At 45.6% G+C, this 19209-nt stretch overlaps 1 protein-coding gene across 1 annotated transcript in view; it reads right to left on the reverse strand.

Annotated features, from left to right (window-relative positions):
- Window positions 1-15135, reverse strand: part of LOC146349962 (amine oxidase [flavin-containing] A-like) — a 68561-nt gene extending 53426 nt beyond the window's left edge. Inside the window, exon 1 of the mRNA XM_084843860.1 lies at window positions 15060-15135. Coding sequence (XP_084699986.1) covers window positions 15060-15105 — 46 coding nt within the window. The 5' untranslated portion in view covers window positions 15106-15135. The remainder of the gene's footprint in view (window positions 1-15059) is intronic.
- Window positions 15136-19209: the final 4074 nt, after the last annotated feature.

Genomic DNA, 19209 nt, shown 5'->3' on the forward strand with positions numbered 1-19209 from the left:
ACAACCCAGTTAACAAACCATGGGTTGTTGAGAAGGCAAGTGGGAGTGAGCATATGTCCTGGTTCTCGCATGTCCACCTAATCCCATTGCAATAAACAACACAGGGTTGCTTCATCCCCGGATTGCTTATTGTGCCATCTGAACCTGGAATTCTGGGTTGCTGAGGGATGAACAATCCAGAGTTTGAACAATCCTGGATCGTTCACTGGGGGATAAATAATCCAGAGTTCAAACCCATGGTTCTTACTCATCTTCTTAACACCCTATGGTTTGTTAACCTTGTGTTGTTATGACATGCAAAGCAGCCCATTATCTTTGTAATGACTGGCATTAAGTTGAAAACAGACCCTTTTGTAATTTTGATCAATTTCTTTTTAAAATAACAAGTTAAGACTTTGATGTAAGTAGCCATAAATCCCTTGCTAAAAATGTGCAGCAATGACACATTTGGAGGCAACAGCAGCTTTGGGGGGGATTCTTAAACAGCACAGGGATGAAAGGATTAATCCTCTCCCAACCCAGATTCCCCACCCCACCCCCCATGGCTGCTTTTTCTTTTTTAAAAAAACCTGCTTAGGAGAGACAATCACATACCAGATATATCGTACAGTATCGGTCTAAGATTGGCCTTTAGCCCTATTCTTCTTTGCTTTCCTGGCTTCAAACACACCTAACACTGGCCTTGCAATTGGCCTATGGTTTTGCTAGGGAGCTCATACACCGGACCGTAATATTAATATTAAGTATTTGATCAAGTTTATCAACTTCCTTTGAGGTCACATTTTCATTATTATACCTGTAGTCATATAGGTTTGCTCTGAAGTAAGCACACATAAGATTGCAACCTTAATCATGCAACTGTGGACTTTAGTTCTACTGTTTTAATGGGACTTGGTACACATAAGATTTGCTGGAGTGTGCCCAATGAGTTTGATACACTGCTCCCTGAAATCATGCCACCATCTCATAGGCAAAACTGAACAGATTTCAGCTGTGTTTTAGGCAGAAGCAAAGCCTTAGATCTCAAAACACAAGAAAAAGATCTTCAATACAAATAGTGCAGTATATGTTATATTATTTATTATTATTTAATTTTATTGATAAATCACTTGCATTAGAGCAATGTATAAGCAATGTACAAAAGCAAGTCTTTATAATACAGAGGACACAATTACTTTCTTCAGAATGCCTGTTGGAAAAGGTATGTTTTCAGTAAGCACCAAAAATCCAGAAGGGTGATGCCTGCCTAATTTGTGGTGGTTGGTTGGGAGTTCCACAGGGTGGGTGCTATGACACTAAAGGCCCTATTCCAAGCCAGCAAACTTCCAACATCTTGGCTACCATCAGCAGGGTATCTCCTGAGGAGCGCAGCAACTGAGGCCAGTAGGGGATCAGGAGATCTAAGAATCCTAGTCCTGAGTTATTTAGGGCCTTGTAAACAAGTTCCAAATCCTTAAACCTGACCTGGTAGCATACAGGCAGCCAGTGCAGGTCCCTCAGCATAGGCATAATATGCTGCTGATAAACCACTCTTATTACCAACCTGGCTGCAACATTCTGCACCAACCACAGCTTCTGGACCAGCCTTAAGGGCAGCCCAACGTAAAGCGCACTGCAGTAATCCAACCAATGCTTGAACCACAGTGGCCAAGCTATCTCTGTACAGAAATGATTGTAACTATTTACTCTACCGAAGCTGGTAAAAGGTGCTCCTAGCCGCTGAAGACAACTAGGCCTCCAGTGACAGTGCTGGATCAATGAGCACGCCCAGACTACAGACCTGCTCCTTTAGGGGGAGTGGAACCCTATCCAGAACAACTGACCCAGTTCCCAGACACGGGAGCCACTCACCCACAGAGCCTCCACCTTGCAAGGATTCAGACTCAACGACCCAGTTCACATGAGTGGTGGGTTGCGTCGCGTGACAGCCACCACTCTGAATAGTCAAGCCACAGTGGGCGGGCACAGCAGCATGGGTGATATGGGTAACAAGCCACCCAGAACCCATGGGTTGTAGTAGGCTTGTGGGGTGCTTTGCTAACCATGCTAACAAGCCACCCTGCCCGGGTTCTCATGTCATGATAAACCATGACGATTATTCGCCACAGCTTGCATATGCACAATGGCAGCCAGCATGCACTGCAACCCACCGTGGCTTATTTAAGCCATGGTGTGAATATTTAAGCCACACTGGGTGCAGGCAATCATGTGAACCGGCCCAGTTTATTGGACCTCATCCAACCTACCATTGCATCCAGGTACTGGTCCAACACTTGCACAGCCTTCCCTTGATTAGAGAAATACAGCCAGGGGTCATCAGCATATTGATGGCACCTTACTCCAAATCCCATAATGACTACTCCAAGTGACTTCATATATATGTTAAATAGCACTGGGGATAAAACACTGCCTAAATGCCAGGGGGACAATGAGCATTCCTGAAAAACTACTGTCCAAGACCTATCCTGCAGACAGGTCTTGAACCACCAAAGAATGGTCCTCCAATGCCCATCACACAAAGTTAGTCCAGGAGGATACCATGGTCAATGATACCAAACGCCACTGAAAAACACAGTAAGAACATTTACTGGGTAGCCCTCCTCCCATCCCTCTCCCAGTAAAGGTAATCTATCGGGGGACTAAGGCAGATTTAGTACCAAAACCAGTCCTCTACCCTGACTGAAACAGATCAGGTGGAGTTGCTGTCACTGTAGCATTAATAGGACAGACCTAAGCTTTTTAAATTATTTCACAACTAGTTAAAATTAAAGTTTGGAAACATAATCACACTAACAATTCTACAGAACGGAATAAGAACAGTTTTTTTCCCCTTCTTCTTTCTGACCAACTTGGTCTTATTTAATTGCACTTTCATTTTCAGCAGCTACCAGCAAATTGGAGAAGCCACTTGCCTTGACAGCAAGATGTCTTTGAATGTAGCAGTAAGTGGATTGTTGCTTGGATTGGAACATCAAAGTCATCTGTGCCAAATGAGATGCTTCTCGATGCTAATTATGAGCATAGCTTAGAGTTCATGTGCCTCACATTCACATAGATAGATAGATAGATAGATAGATAGATATGACAGCAGGGTTATTTTTTATGTTTATGTATTTCCATGACAAGTCCTAGGCACATAGAAGATCACAGCATTCTGAGTGGTCCATTAATGGACTCAGAACCTTCTTCACCAAAATTACTCAGAGTAGTGGCCTTGATGTCCTGGTTAGGGTTGGGCACTGGGGGAAGCGGCTGGTCCATCAGGCACTTGAGTAGGCTCCAACAGAAGGAAGGCTGGCGAGACAAGGGTCACATTCAGTCTGCAATTATGCTGGGTAAACAAGAGCACAGGAAGGCAGACAGCACTCTACAGGAGCAGCTAGGCTGAGGTAACTCCATGGGAGGTGCTGTTGACTAACAACAACTGAGGGCTTATGCAGGAAGTCCCTCAGAAGCTCCACCTCCCACTGGGTGCTGACTGCAATTTTAAAGGACCCATGATCCTTTCTCTAGCCTTAAGCTTCTATGTGGCTGAGGGACCTGAGAGGCTTTGTGAGAACCATTCTTGGAGGCTGAGATTGATGGCCGAGTCCTTGGGTCTGGGAGATGCATCAGGGGTACCTGAGGATCCTTCCTGGAATGGGGTGACCAGTATTTCATTGGGCTCAGGGTTCTCTTTGGGGCCTACATATCCAGGGCCATGACACATCATTAACTTCCTCTATACTTGAAGACAAGGCCAAGCCCTGCCCCCTGGCGGAACCCCGGAGGCTCCACGGGCCCAATAGGGTGAATTTGACCTCCAGGCTGGGGGTTCTGTACCCCTGTTTTAAGAAGTACATTTAAGAGTTCCTCTGCCATAAGGAAAACAAATGGTCTTAAAAAAAAAAAAAAAGTATTAGTTTCAAAATTGTAACTTTGATTTCTGCTAACCCTGACTCTGAGAACTAGGCAAGATCAGCACTAGGCAAAGCTCATAAAACATCTCCCAGACTTAAGTTCCATGCATCCAATTACTTTTATTTGTTCTGCAACAACATGTACTACTACAACCTGAATTGGGGCACACTTATGATACAAAATATAATTTTAACTTCCATACCAATACAATGCATGTCCCAATTAATGCATTTGATTAAGGAAGTTGGTATGGTTGATGGCCAAAGATATGAGCTGGGAAGTCCCCAGTTCAAATGACACCTCAGCCATGAACTGGCCTTAGGCAAATCACATGCCCTCTCCCTCAGTCCCCAGTCTGCAACAGGGAGATAATTGGCCAACCTTACTAGGTTGTTATAAGGATTAACCAGAAAATGTATATGAATATGAAGTGCTTTGAACACACAAAAAGTGCTACACAAATGCATTGTTGTTGTTCAGTCGTTCAGTCGTGTCCGACTCTTCGTGACCCCATGGACCATAACACGCCAGGCCTTCCTGTCCTGCGCTCTCTCCCGAAGCGTGCTCAAGTTCATATTCATCGCATCGGTGCTGCTATCTAGCCATCTCATCCTCTGCCGTCCCCTTCTCCTTTTGCCTTCAGTCTTTCCCAGCATCAGGGTCTTTTCCAGAGAGTTTTCTGTTCGCATTAGGTGGCCAGAATATTTGAGCTTCAGCTTCAGTATCTGTCCTTCCAATGAGCACTCAGGGTTGATTTCCTTTAGGATGGCCTGATTGGACCTCCTTGCAGTCCAGGGGACTCGTAAGAGTCTTCTCCAGCACCACAGTTCGAAAGCATCAATTCTTCGGCGCTCAGCCTTCCTTATAGTCCAGCTTTCACAGCCATACATTACTACCGGGAAAACCATAGCTTTGATTAGATGGACCTTTGTCGGCAAGGTGATGTCTCTGCATCTTACTATGCTGTCTAGGATTGCCATAGCTTTCCTCCCAAGGAGCAAGCGTCTTTTAATTTCATGGCTACAGTCACCGTCTGCGGTGATCTTGGAGCCCAAGAAAGTAAAATCTGTCACAGCTTCCATTTCTTCCCCTTCTATATGCCAGGAAGTGATGGGGCCAGATGCCATGATCTTAGTTTTTTTAATGTTGAGTTTCAAACCAGCTTTTGCACTCTCCTCTTTCACCCTCAACAAGAGGCTCTTTAGATCCTCTTCGCTTTCTGCCATTAGGGTGGTATCGTCTGCATATCGGAGGTTGTTGATAATTCTCCCGGCAATCTTAATTCCGACCTCTGATTCATCCAACCCAGCGTTTCTCATGATGTACTCTGTATATAAGTTAAATAAGCAGGGCGACAATATGCAGCCTTGTCGTACTCCTTTCCCAATTTTGAACCAACCGGTTGTTCCATGTCTGGTTCTTACTGTTGCTTCTTGACCCTCGTACAGGTTTCTCAGGAGACAGGTAAGGTGGTCTGGTACTCCCATCACTTTAAGAATTTGCCACAGTTTGTTGTGATCCACACAATCAAAGGCTTTAGTGTAGTCAATGAAGCAGAAATAGACGTTTTTCTGGAATTCTCTTGCTTTCTCCATGATCCAGCGAAAGTTGGCAATTTGATCTCTAGTTCCTCTGCCTCTTCGAAACCCAGCTTGTACTTCCGGTAGTTCTCGGTTCACATACTGCTGAAGCCTAGCTTGTAGGATTTTGAGCATCACCTTGCTGGCATGTGAAATGAGCGCAATTGTGCGGTAGTTTGAACACTCTTTGGCATTGTCGTTCTTTGGAATTGGAATGTAAACTGACCTTTTCCAGTCTTGCGGCCACTGTTGAGTGTTCCAAATTTGTTGGCATATTGAGTGCAGCACTTTAATAGCATCATCTTTTAGGATTTTAAATAGCTCAGCTGGAAGACTGTCATCTCCGCTAGCTTTGTTGTTACTAATGCTTCCTAAGGCCCACTTGACTTCACTCTCGAGGATGCCCGGCTCAAGTTCAGTGACCGCACTATCATGGCTATCAGGGACATTCAGATCTTTCCTGTATAGTTCTTCTGTGTATTCTTGCCACCTCTTCTTAATCTCATCTGCTTCTGTTAGGTCCCTGCCTTCTTTGTCCTTTATCATGCCCGTCTTTGCACAAAACGTTCCCTTGAGATCTCCAATTTTCTTGAAGAGATCTCTAGTCTTTCCCATTCTGTTGTTTTCCTCGATTTCTTTGCATTGTTCATTTAAGAAGGCCTTCTTGTCTCTCCTTGCTATTCTCTGGAACTCTGCATTCAGTTGGATATATCTTCCCCTTTCTCCCTTGCTTTTCGCTTCCCTTCTTTTCTCAGCTACTTGTAAAGCCTCCTCAGACAGCCACTTGGCTTTCTTGCATTTCTTTTTCTTTGGGATGGATTGAGTTGCTGCCTCCTGAACAATGTTACGGACCTCCGTCCATAGTTCCTCAGGCACTCTGTCTATCAGGTCTAATCCCTGAAATCTATTCCTCACCTCCACTGTATATTCATAAGGGATATGATTTAGGTCATACCTGAATGGTTTAGTGGTTTTCCCTACGTTCTTCAATTTAAGCTGAAATTTTGCGATAAGAAGCTCATGATCTGAGCCACAGTCAGCTCCAGGTTTTGTTTTGACTGACTGTATAGAGCTTCTCCATCTTTGGCTGCAAAGGACATCATCAATCTGATTTCGATATTGACCATCTGGTGATGTCCATGTGTAGAGTCGCCTCTTGTGCTGTTGGAAAAGAGTGTTTGCTATGATCAGCGTGTTCTCTTGGCAAAACTCTATTAGCCTTTGTCCTGCTTCATTTTGTACACCAAGGCCATGCCTGCCTGTTATCCCGGTGATTTCTTGACTTCCTACTTTAGCATTCCAATCCCCTATGATGAAGAGGTCATCTTTTTTTGGTGTTAGTTCTAGAAGGTGTTGTAGGTCTTCATAGAACCGATCAACCTCAGCTTCTTCGGCATCAGTGGTTGGGGCATAGACTTGAATTACTGTGATGTTGAATGGTTTGCCTTGGATTCGTACTGAGATCATTCTATCGTTTTTAAGATTGTACCCCAGTACTGCTTTTCCCACCCTTTTGTTGACTATGAGTGCTACTCCATTTCTTCTAAGGGATTCTTGCCCACAGTAGTAGATATAATGGTCACCTGAATTAAATTCGCCCATGCCTGTCCATTTTAGTTCGCTGATTCCCAAGATGTCAATGTTCAGTCTTGCCATCTCATGTTTGACTACCTCCAGCTTACCTTGATTCATTGATCTTACATTCCAGTTTCCTAAACAATGTTGTTCTTTACAGCATCGGATTTTCTTTTGACCACCAGACACATCCACAGCTGAGTGTCCTTTCAGCTTTGGCCCAGCCGCTTCACTCTTTCTGGCGCTACTTGGAAATACCCTCTGCTCTTCCCCAGTAGTATACTGGACACCTTCCGACCTGAGGGGCTCATCTTCCGGCGTCATCTCTTTTAGCCTTGTGATACGTTCCATGGGGTTTTCTTGGCAAGAATACTGGAGTGGGTTGCCATTTCCTTCTCCAGTGGACCACATTTTGTCAGAACTCTCTGCCATGACCTGTCCGTCTTGGGTGGCCCTGCACGGCATAGCTTATGGCTTCACTGAGTTACGCAAGCCCCTTCGCCACAACAAGGCGGTGATCCATGAAGGGGACACAAATGCATGTATTCCCCTTATTATTTACTAGGGATGGTCAGTATTTTCTAGTACTTCTCCCTGGTAAAACATGTTCTGTATTTTACATAGATGGAAGCTGACAGGGATGCCCTTTAAAACATTGTTCGCATACGCACCATGGACTTCTTCAGGTTTCAGCTCCTTCCCTCAATTTCCTAGAAATTAAATATCTTGGTGGGCATTGGATGCTTCTTATAGTGCACAACTATGTAAACGTGGACACAAAATAGACACTGCTTCCCTCCCATTTCCCTTTCATCTTTCCTACAGCCACCCTATCCAGATAGTCAATGTAGATGAAAGTGCTTGAGTTGTAGTTATTCCATAACTAGTACAACTGGAGCCCTTGTTCAGGTGTTTAAGAGAATGCTTGAGTGTTTAAAGTGTGTAGTGATATGGGGCAGTACTTTGCTGGTTTGAAGCAGTAAGCTCTGAAATGGAGTTCTATTTGTTTTTGCTTGAGCACAGGTATAGCACTCTCTGCACGACGGTGGAGCCTGCCTTATCATAGTTCCCAATCGTATAGTGAGTTCTACTCGCAAAGGAGGCACAGTGATTCTACATTAAACTATATTGTGGATGCAGCTTTTGTCAAGAGAATTAATGGCTGGTTATATCCCGAACAAACGCTGAAAGATGTCTTGTAAAAATGCTTACATTAAATGTCAAAGCCCACAGGACAAATTGATCTCTCTCTCTCTCTCTCTCTCTCTCACTCTCATTCTCTCTCTCTAAGACATATCACATTTCTCTTCACTCTTGGGAGGCAAAGTGGTAAATAAGATATAAGTAAAGGTAGTAGAAGTGAAAAATTATTTTTTTCTGCCTCCTACGTAGTTTCCCACATGAGCACATTCAGCTCTTGTCCACCAAGAAAATCACGACATTCATCTTGCTGGCAGGTGGACAAACCATAAGTGCTGCTCCAGACAACATGTTTACTGCATCTTTGCTCAGATTTGTTCTGCAACAAGTCCCCATTTTGTAGAAAGTGACATCTCCTTCCATGCAGTGGAGGCTGGTGGCTCCAATGTCAGTGGGGCAGTGCACCCACTCTGGGTGTCAGTCAGAACCAGCCAGAACTCTAAAGGAGCTGTCCAAGGTGGTGAACCTACTTTGGGGATAGGGCTTGGCACCTTGGAAAGCTCATTTGGAGTTCTGGCTCGTTCTGAATGAAACCCAGAGCAGATTCATGCCCCACTGGCATCAGAACCACCAGCCTCCACTGCCTGCATGTCACCCTCTACATGTGGAGGGTGACATTCCGAAGAGGAAAGCTTCCCGTATCTGTGGAGGCTCTCCACATGATCTGGAATACTGGAAAATCAGTGTTCCAAATTGCCTCAAGAGCCTCCATGGAGAGAAGAGGCTCTCCTTTCAGACTCGTGCCCCTCCACATTTGGAGGGCAATAGAAATGTCATGTGTTTAGCCTACCCAGATAACTAATGCTTGAAAAGAATTCCAGTTTCTCCTACATTTGATTTTTTTAAATCAAGTTATTTATTTCATTCATACCCCACCTTTCCACAAAGAAAGTGGCACTCAAGCCAGCATTATATCCTGAACACGAAGAAATGTGAAAATATAGGTTAATGCTTATCAAAAACAAACTGAAACAAAATTCTCACCCATCCATATTATTAGCTTTCTCGTTACCGTAAGTGTGTACTTCCATTAAGGGCTTAATTTCTCAAATGAAGTCGATTGGGGTTCGAGCTTGCGTAAAGCCATGCTCTTGGACCCTGGAGCCCCCACTGACTGCGGCTATTCATTGGGGAATACTCAGAAAGCAATCCCACCCCATCCCTTAGAGGCATTCTCTTTATTATTACTCTACAGGGTATACAGCTGGGACCTGGCAGTGAAAACAGATTCAGGGGCCAAACTCTGGCTCAAATTATGACGTGCTTCCACTGTTATTGGAAAAGAGACCTCTGCCCTTTGAATTAGAATAATAACACTGCTGTCAGAATGAACAGGATGCCTGATTCTTGTCAGCTTACTGAGATACGGGATTGGAGAGAGGTCATTTTCAGTGCAAAATCAAAGGTTTCCCACATATACTCGCTGTGGCAAGCAACCAGGAAGCCATATGATACAGCCAACTGGTACTGAAGAAGAGGAGCAAGGCTGGTACTTTGTGTCTGCTGCCTTGGCTGACACACTCATTGTGATCCAAAAGACTAGCAGAAAAATAAAGACTAAATAAGAGGATTTAAAATAATAACAATAATGACAATAACTACAATCTGAACATGGATTAGCTATGTAAAAGAAATTTTACAGCCCAATACTATGCTTGTTTACTTAGAAGAAAGACCCTATAAGTTCAAGAGGGTCTTATCTCCACTGTCCACTGCTGTCACACAGTCTTGCCTCAGACCTAATCTCATGTCTTGACTGATACAGTAAGGGCTCAATGTTTAGACAGAAAACACCATGGCCAGCTAGGGAATGCTGGGAATTTTAGGACTTTTTTCTGTCTAAACATGCATATGATAGAGCCCTAAGTGGGTCCATTTGAGGACCATGGTGTTTCTTGTTTTTGCTGTGTATATTTTGCACATTCTAGAACTATTTTTGTCTATAAATCAGATTGTCTGGATTTCCATATGCTCTTCTGTGTCTCGGCCACAGTACATAAATATGAGTTTTGTATTTCAAAGAGGGCATAGTATCAAGCAAACCAGAACACCTAAAAGGGGTAGGCTGTTCCACAGAGGCGCTGTGGGTGGCAATAGGCTCCAAAACTAATTTAGTGTTAGGAAGGTTCTATCATCCCCCAGACCAGAATGCTCACAGTGACCTTGAGATGGAAAACGAAATCAGGGAGGCCTCCAAACAAGGAAGCGTTGTAATAATGGCAGACTTCAGTTACCCACATATTGATTGGATAAATGCATGTTCCAGTCATAAAAAAAGAGGTTAAATTTCTTGATGCCCTAAACAATTGTGCCCTAGAACAGTTGGTCAAGAAACCGATCAGAGGGGAGGCGACCTTGGATTTAATCCTAAATGGTGTCACCCAGGACCTAGTATGAGATATAAATGTTGTTGAACCAATTGGAAACAGTAACCACAGTGCTATCAGATTTAATGTATATTTACATGGAAAATTTCCTAGGAAGTCCAACATAGTCACGTTTGACTTCAAAAGAGGAAACTTCTCTAAAATGAAGGAACTGGTGAAAAGGAATTTAAAAAGGGGAGGCAAGAGGATTCAGTCCCTTCAAAATTCTTGGAGATTACTCAAAACCACAATAATATAAGCCAGATAAAATATATACCACAGGTTAGAAAATGTATACCACAGGTTAGGAAATGTAGCAACGAGTCCAAGAGGTCACCAGAATGGTTAACGAGCAGTGTTAAGGGAGCCATTAGAGAAAAGAGAGCTTCCTTCAGAAAATGGAAGCCTTGGCCTAGTGAGGAAAACAGAAGGGAGCACAAGCTTGCACAATGGCGATGCAAGCAGACAATAAGATATGCAAAAAAGCATTTTGAGAAGCATATCACTAACAACATCAAGGCCAACAATAAAGAATTCTTTAAATGTATCAGACGCAGAAAACCAGCTAGGGAGGTAGTTGGACCGTTGGGATGACAATGGAGTTAAAGGAGTACTGAAGGAGGACAAGAAGACTGCAGAGAAGCTGAATGAATTCTTTTCATCCATCTTCACTGCAGAAGATATAGAACAGATACCTGTGCCCGAACTGATGTTTTCAGGAAGGGAGTCAAGGAACTGAGGCAAATAGTGGTGACAAAAAATGAAGTTCTCAACCTTATTGATAAATTGAAAGCAAATAAATCACCGGGCCCAGATGGTATCCATCCCAGAGTTCTCAAAGAACTCAAATATTAAATTTCTGATCTTCTAACCAAAATATGCAACATGCCCCTAAGATCAGCCTCTATACCAGAGGACTGGAAGATGGCTAATGTAACACCAATTTTCAAAAAGGGATCCAGGGGGATCCAGGAAATTATACGCCGGTTAGCTTAACGTCTGTTCTGAGTAAATTGGTTGAATGCATTATTAAAGACAAATTAGTAAGTGTATAGAAGGATAAGCCCTGCTGGAAAAGAATCAACACAGCTTCTGCAATGGTAAGTCCAGTCTCACTAAAATTTTAGAGTTCTTTGAAAATGTCAACAAGCATGTAGACAGAGGTAATCCAGTTGACATTGTTTAGCTGGACTTCCAAAAGGCTTTTGACAAAGTCCTTCACCAAAGACTCCTGAGCAAACTTAGCAGACATGGAATAAGAGGACAGATCCTCTTATGGATCAGTAACTGAAAGCAGAGAGTAGGAGTAAATAGTAAATTCTTCCAGTGGACCAATGCTGGGCGAATACACTGGTCCAGTGTATTAGGGCCAATGCTTTTCAATCTGTTCATAAATGATCTGGAATTGAGAGTGAGCAGTGAAGTGTCCAAGTTTGCCGATGACACCAAACTATTTTGGGTGGTTAAAACAAAAAGGGATTGTAAGGAGCTCCAAAAGGATCTCTCCAAAGTGGGAGAATGGGCATCTAAATGGCAAATGTGGTTCAATGTAAGCAAGTGCAAAAGTGATGCACTTTGGGGCAAAAAAATCTCAGCTTCAAGTGTAACCTAATGGGATCTGAGCCAGCGGTGACCAACCAACCAAGAAAGAGTTCTTGGGGTTGTGGTGGACAGCTTGATCAAAATGTCAAAAGGAAAACTCCATGTTAGGCATAATAAGAAAAGGAATAAATAAAACTGCCAATATCATACTACCCTTATACAAATCTATGGTGCGACCACACTTGGAAAACTGTGTACAGTTATGGTCACCACACCTAAAAAAAGATATTGTAGAGCTGGAAAAAGTGTAGAAAAGAGCAACTAAAATGATCAAGGGGCTGGAACACCTCTCCTGTGAGAGAAGGTTACAACAGCTGGGATTGTTTAGCTTGGAAAAAGGAGGGTAAGGGGAAACATGATAGAGGTGTACAAAATTATGCATGGTATGGAGAATGTGGATAGGGAGACATTTTTCTCCCCCTCTCCTAATACTAGAGCCCAGGGCCATCCCATGAAGCTGATTGGTGGGAGATTCAGGACAGATAAAAGGGAGTACATCTTCACACAGCGCATAGTTAAACTATGGAACTCGCTACCACAGGATGTAGTGATGGCCACCAATTTGGATAGCTTTAAAAGGGGGTTAGATATTTTCTGGAGGAAAAGGCAATCAGTGGCTACTAGTTGTGATGGCTCTGTGCTACCTCCAGTACCAGAGGCAGTGAGCTTATGTACACCAGTTGCTGGGGAACATGGGTTGGAGGGAGTTGTTGCGCTCTTGCCCCAAAAACAGCAGTGGAAAAACTGGGGGCAGGGGGAGGTTACAAATAGAAGATGATGTCTGGGGCCTCCTGTAACATTTGGTGAATGAGGCAGGGCGAATGCACACTAAAACCCTTGTCTGGAAGCACCCACAGGTCCTTGGTTGACATGCGTGTGTTCTAAAGTCTTCAGTGTCGAAGAACTAGTCTTGGGTACTGTATGCCTGGCCGTGGCTACCACCATACTACCGGCAGCGGCCACAGCTGGGCATACAGGTACCTAAAACAGAGAGGGGGATCTCACAAGTGCCAACCTTGGCTGGAAGATAGTATTTTTTTTTTTAAGGGTGATGTATTGCTTTTCGTTATGCCTCTCAAAGGAGTGTTTTAACTCAAAACACATTAGCTCTCAGCATCTCCTCATCATGAACTGTTTCCTAACCCCTGACGAAATCCAACTTGGCCTGGGCCAAGGTTGCCTGATATGGCCTCCTGTACATGGACAAGATGATCCTCCTAAGAAATGAGCTGGCGCCAATATATGATGGTACCAGAAGAGAACAGGAGGATTCAAAGTAGACCAAGCTAAAAGTGATCGTAGGGCAAGAAGTAAATAAAACTGACACAACATGCAGTGTAAAAAAGCAAAGCAAAGCAAAAACAAACAATCCACACCCTTGTACTCTCTCAGTCCAGAATAACTCCCACTTTGCAATTCTAGCAGTCACCCAACCCCCATCCCTGTCACTGCAATCCTAAACACCACAGACGTTCACAGCACATTTCATTAGGGTGTGCACCCCAGGGAAAATTTTTTTTTAAAGGCAAACATTTATTGAATACTCAGTCATAAAGGACATTGTTTTTATTCATCAAACAAACTAAAGAAAGTAAAGCTTAACTAAACTTTTTTTAAAAAAATTAATAACTAAATTTTACTTAAAAATACAAACTTAAAAAATGAGACACAAAATAATCACACACACACACCACACCCTGTAAGCACACTTATGCTATACACATCTATTCAAAAGTAGATCCCATTCAATTCAATGGGGCATGCTACTAGGTAAGAGGCAGAACCACCCAGAACTCTAAAGGACCTATCCACAGTGCTGAACCCTAGACCCAAAATGGTTCAATCTGGTTCTGAGTGAAACCCAGAATAGATTCACAGCTCCACCGAACTCAGAGCCATCATGCTTCACTGTTAAGAGGCTGGGGAAAGCCCGCCCTTTTACCATCTTGACTGCAGCAAAAGAGGTGAAACGGCGAGCAAAGCCTTCCGCATCGCGATGCCGGTGCCGCCCTCGCCAGATGTTTTGGACTCCAGCTCCCAGCCTTCCTGACCATTGGCCATCCTGTCGGAGGCCGATGGGAAGTTCAACACATCTGGAGGACACCAGGTTGGGGAAGGCTGGGCCAGCCAATCAAGTGGGGGAAGGCGCTCATCGGCCTCATTCCAGAGGGGTCGCGGGAAAACGGAGACCGGTGGCCCGCGAAAGACTTGACACACTCGTGGCTGGAAAGAGCCGCTTTCTTGGTCCGGACCCCGCCCGCCCGATCGTCGTCAGGACGTATCAGCCTTCAGGGCTATTCAGCGCCCCTTAGACGGCTCACCTTCCCTCCCCGCGGAGTGATGCACCGGCGGAGGGTCTTCGATAGAGAGATCTGAAAGGATCTAGAGATCTTAAAGGACCTTCGGCGGACCTTAAAGAGATCTTAAAGGTTCTAGAGATCTTAAGGATCTAGAGATCTTAAAGGATCTTCGGCAGACCTTAAAGAGATCTTAAAGGATCTAGAGATCTTGAAGGATCTTTGGCAGACCTTACCGAAACCCTCCTCCCTCTCCGCGCATAACCCTTTTTGTGTCGTTTCTACAAACAAGCAAACGAACGAACGAAGAAGTCGCGCAACAGCGCGCTCTGCCGCTTCACGCGAGCGCGCGGGCGGCTCGGCGCGTGACCCGCCGCAGGCGCAACTTTCCCCGCCCGGCGCTGGACTTTCCCTTGCGGGGAAGTCTGCCGCCTGGCCGGGAGAGGCGGCGGCGGCGGCGGGCTGTTCGTTTGCTCGCTCGCTCGCTCGGCAGCTGGGTGCCGGGTCTTCGGGCCACGGAGAGCGCGACGTCCACTGACCCGAGATGCCTCCCCCGATCACCACCACGTCGTAGCCGGAGCTCATGGCTGCTGCCCCTTCGCGGCGGCGCTGCCCGCTGCCGCCCTCGCCGCCCGCCGCTTATCAGCGCTGCGCGCGCGCGCGCCCTGCCCCCTCCCCCCGGACGGCCCGGGCGGCCAATCGGGCGCACCAGCGGCGGCGGCGGAGGCAGCGGGGAACTTCCCCGCAGGGTCTCCCGCTGCGGCGCTCCGCCCACCCGCCGCCGCCAATCGGGGCGGCCGCCGGCGATCGGCAAGCCGGGAGAGGCGAGGGCGCTTCTCGGGCGGGGCGGGCTGTCGCTCAAGTCCGGCCCCGGGGAGCAGCTCCGCGCGCGGCGGGAGCCTTTCCCCCGCGCGGTAGGGCGCGTCCGGAGGCGGCCGGCCCCCGTCCTGCCCGCGCTGGGCCGGCAGGTGGAGCGCGGAGTCTCTCGCTCCCGCGTCCGTGCTCCGGCCAACGCGTGGTGATGGGGGCGGGGGCGCGGGGGCGCGGGGACGGGTCTGGCAGGGACCCGGCAGGACCAGCGGAGGCCGGGTGCTCCTCTGTCAGTGGGGCAGCGGATCCGCTCCGCGGTTCGGCCAGAGCCGGCCAGAACTCCGAAGGAGCTCTCCAAAGCGCGGCACCCTGTCGCCAGCATGGGCTCACTGCCCCACGACGCAGGAGCCGCCGGCTTCCTCTGAGCAGGAGTCCAGGCATCGCGCTTGAGCCGCCGTACTGCAGGCAAAGCAGCTAATCTGTGTTTATGAATGGAAGGAGAATCAGGTGTACATCCAATCTGGCCGCTTCACAAGGGGTCAGCCCCAAATCAGATCATTCATCATTACATGTATATGCCGCTTTCCCACAAAAAGTGCCCAAAGTGGCTAACAAAACAGCAGTGCAACAAAAAAGTATGCCAATACATCATTATAATAGCTAACTGACATCCTCGGCCCTGCCGGGAAGAAGACTGCGCGAGGGAGCAGGCAAAGGGAACATCAGGGCCTGCTCCAGTTGGGCTGCCCCTCCTTTGGGAGATGAGAGGGGGGAACAGGGCCATCCCACCAGCCCTGCTGACAGTCTACCTAATTCTTTTTTCTCCCCACCCCACTGCCTTTTCTTTGTGTGTCCTGTCTTTTTTAGATTGTAAGCCTGCAGGCAGGGACTGTCTTCTTTGTTCGTTGAACTTGATTGTAAGCCGCTCCGGGAGCCTTTTTTTGGCTGAGGAATGGGATAAAAATACAATAAATAAAAATAAATGATAAAAATAAATAATAGGACCTCATTGCAATCATAAACTACTCATTCCACTGATACTAACATAATAACATTTCAGATTAATTACAAAATAGGCAAAATCAAACATTGCAACACAGTATCAATTATTATCTTTCAGTGGTGTGTAAACCAGAGCCCAGTAAACTAAATCTTTCCTATGCGTTTAATATGATCAATCATAACAATCCCCATTGTACTGAATTATGCAAGGAACTGATATCCCAACTCCAGAAATGTATTGGTACTTCTGGATGTTGGGGTTACTGTGGAAAGGAGCCTGCATAATCACCAGCAACCACCTGACAGGGAGCCCTGCAACCCCCAGGAGCAATACCAGGGCAGGGGTGTGTGGGTCATTAAGAGGTGCAAGTTGGAGACACGCACCATTGTTTTACCAAGATATTGTGTATGTTGTAACAAATGGGCATGTGAAACTATTTAAAAAAATTCCAGTTGCTAAGGCAATGAAAGGTATCACTGGCAAGAGGAAAATCCTTGATATTCTTAAACGTCCTGGTCATGGTGTCAGCTGCTGAAAAAATAGGGACTGAATTAACATCTGCATCACTTGATGAGCAGAAGGCCACCCAGAAGGAATGAAATTGTCACTGCAGTTAATAACGGGAGTTGCCTGGGATATGATACATATGTCAACACTATTGATGGAAAGGGGACTCTCCATGACACAGATGGTATCTGCTCTGCTGCTTTCGAAATGTATGGAACCCTGAGAAGAAGAAACCGTTGATAATTTACTGGAGGAGAAGGCTATCAATAGCTACTGGTCCTGATGGCCATATCCAGTATCAGAGGCAGTATGCCTATGTACACCAGTTTCCTGTGGGCAGCTGGTTGGCCACTGTGTGAACAAAATGCTGGACTAGATAGACCCTTGGTCTGATCCAGCAGGGCTTTTCTTAGGTTCTTACTAAAGCCCTCAATAGCAAAAAAGGAAGAGCAGGCTTCTCACAGCTTCTGGTTTGGAACTGGAGCCCTACAGGAATAGACCAAAGGTGCTTCCAGACAGAGGGCACCTAGCACTACCAGTGAAAAGACATTGTGCAGCTATTCTTTCTTTTCTCCTTAACAGATTTATTGTGGAAAGAAAAAAGATGGGAAAAGTGGGAAAACACAGGAGCGTTACAAACGGAAGATGACATCTGAACCCCTATGTGCTGGTCTACAACCAAAATAAACAATCTGAACCTGAATCATCTGAACCCCCTGTAAGTATCCATGAATTATGCAGGGTGATTCATAGTAAAATCCTCGTCTGGTAACACCCCAAAACGATCAAGGAGTAGATTTGTAGCACTTGATGGTGGCAAAAAATCAGCAATTAGGAATGGCATAGGTGCCTGATTGGGTCCAGGAGTCCAGTGGACTCCCTCCTGCTCACCCCACCAAGCCATGCCCACTGAGCCCCTGCTCAACACCCCACTATGCTCACCAAGCTGCCAGCATTCACCCAGGACCTGTCCTCCAGTGCCGTGATTGCCATTTTGCAAAAAAATGGCCACCGCAAATGTATGTGCACATCTAGTTGTATGCAAAATGGTGCTGTGAATCACCCATATACACAAGATTACAGACGTAAATGGCCCATTTGTGCCTGTAATCTTGAGTATATGGGTGATTCATGGTGTCAATTTGCATACAACTAGATGTGTGCATATTCATGATCACCATTTTCCCCTGCAAAATGGCAATCGCAGCACTGGAGGATGGGTCTCAGTAAGTGCAGGCAGCTTGGTGAGTAGCAGGGAGCTTGAGTGCAGGTCCAGGGGTGCAGGGTCAGGGGCTGCGCAGGTGCCCAGAGAACCTGGACGGGGTGGGGGGCGCCAGTCCATCCCTATCTGCGATTCTGGATAATTATGAAGATTTCATTGTGCTTGACATTATGTGGATGATGTCACTGGCATTTAAGATCAAGGGAGCTCCAATGTAGACAGGTTGGAATTCTAAGGTTTTGGTGAATAAACATCTCCAACAGAAAACCAGGTATTTTCCCACCAATCAACCAGTACCCAACATCGCTTTGGGTTGTGGCAGAAACAATTAAAAGATCCCACAAAATTATTATTGTGACATATGATGTGGCCATTGAAAACCTTCACTTCTAATAAAAGCAAATGGAAGTCCCAAGTTCGACAAGTTGTTCCTAATGTTTGCTGGATTTCACATCTGCCTAGCATATATCCAAACTGGACAGGCAGTTACTCCATCGATAAAAGTCCCTGAATGAGATAGAAGAGCCAGCATTAGCTGTCATGACCAGCAGCATGCCATTTCTGGCACAGAAATTAGACCACCTGATTTCATTGGAGCACTAAGTTCAAAGAGGCTCCAACTTCAAAGAGGCTCCAACTAAGTGCTGTTTCTAGTGAAAGCATGGAAGTCCGACGATGACCTAACGCTTGGTCTCAAAGTGTCGCATGGAATCCTAAAATAGTAGAGTTATGTTTTCCATACTGTGTATCATAGTATGCAGTGCACTGTAGAGAGTTCCTTTGAATGTACCCATGAAGAGGCAGATTCTCTTTTCAACAGATGTACTGCTTTGCAATGTCATGTACCTCAACAAGTAACATTGTCATACACCACAGTGACACAGATGGGTCGACCCTTCTTCTGAGAAACATTTCACACTTAAATGATGAAGTGAATGTTTGGATGTAAGTAGGCCTGAAGTCAAAGAACAATTTGAGCTACACAGGCGTGAGAAAGTTAGCAGACTCATTGGGATCATCGATCTGCAAATCCCTACCTGGATTTCATTCCTTCACTGGATGTGACTACACAGCACCCTTTTCAAGAAAGGGTAAGATACTGGAAAGAAAGAAGAATGAAGAAGCCACTTTTTGTTCATTAGTGCTT

Source organism: Heloderma suspectum, chromosome 3, assembly GCF_057233095.1.
Source record: "Heloderma suspectum isolate Gila_16-S chromosome 3, 16-S_ref, whole genome shotgun sequence".
Classification (NCBI taxonomy): domain Eukaryota; kingdom Metazoa; phylum Chordata; class Lepidosauria; order Squamata; family Helodermatidae; genus Heloderma; species Heloderma suspectum.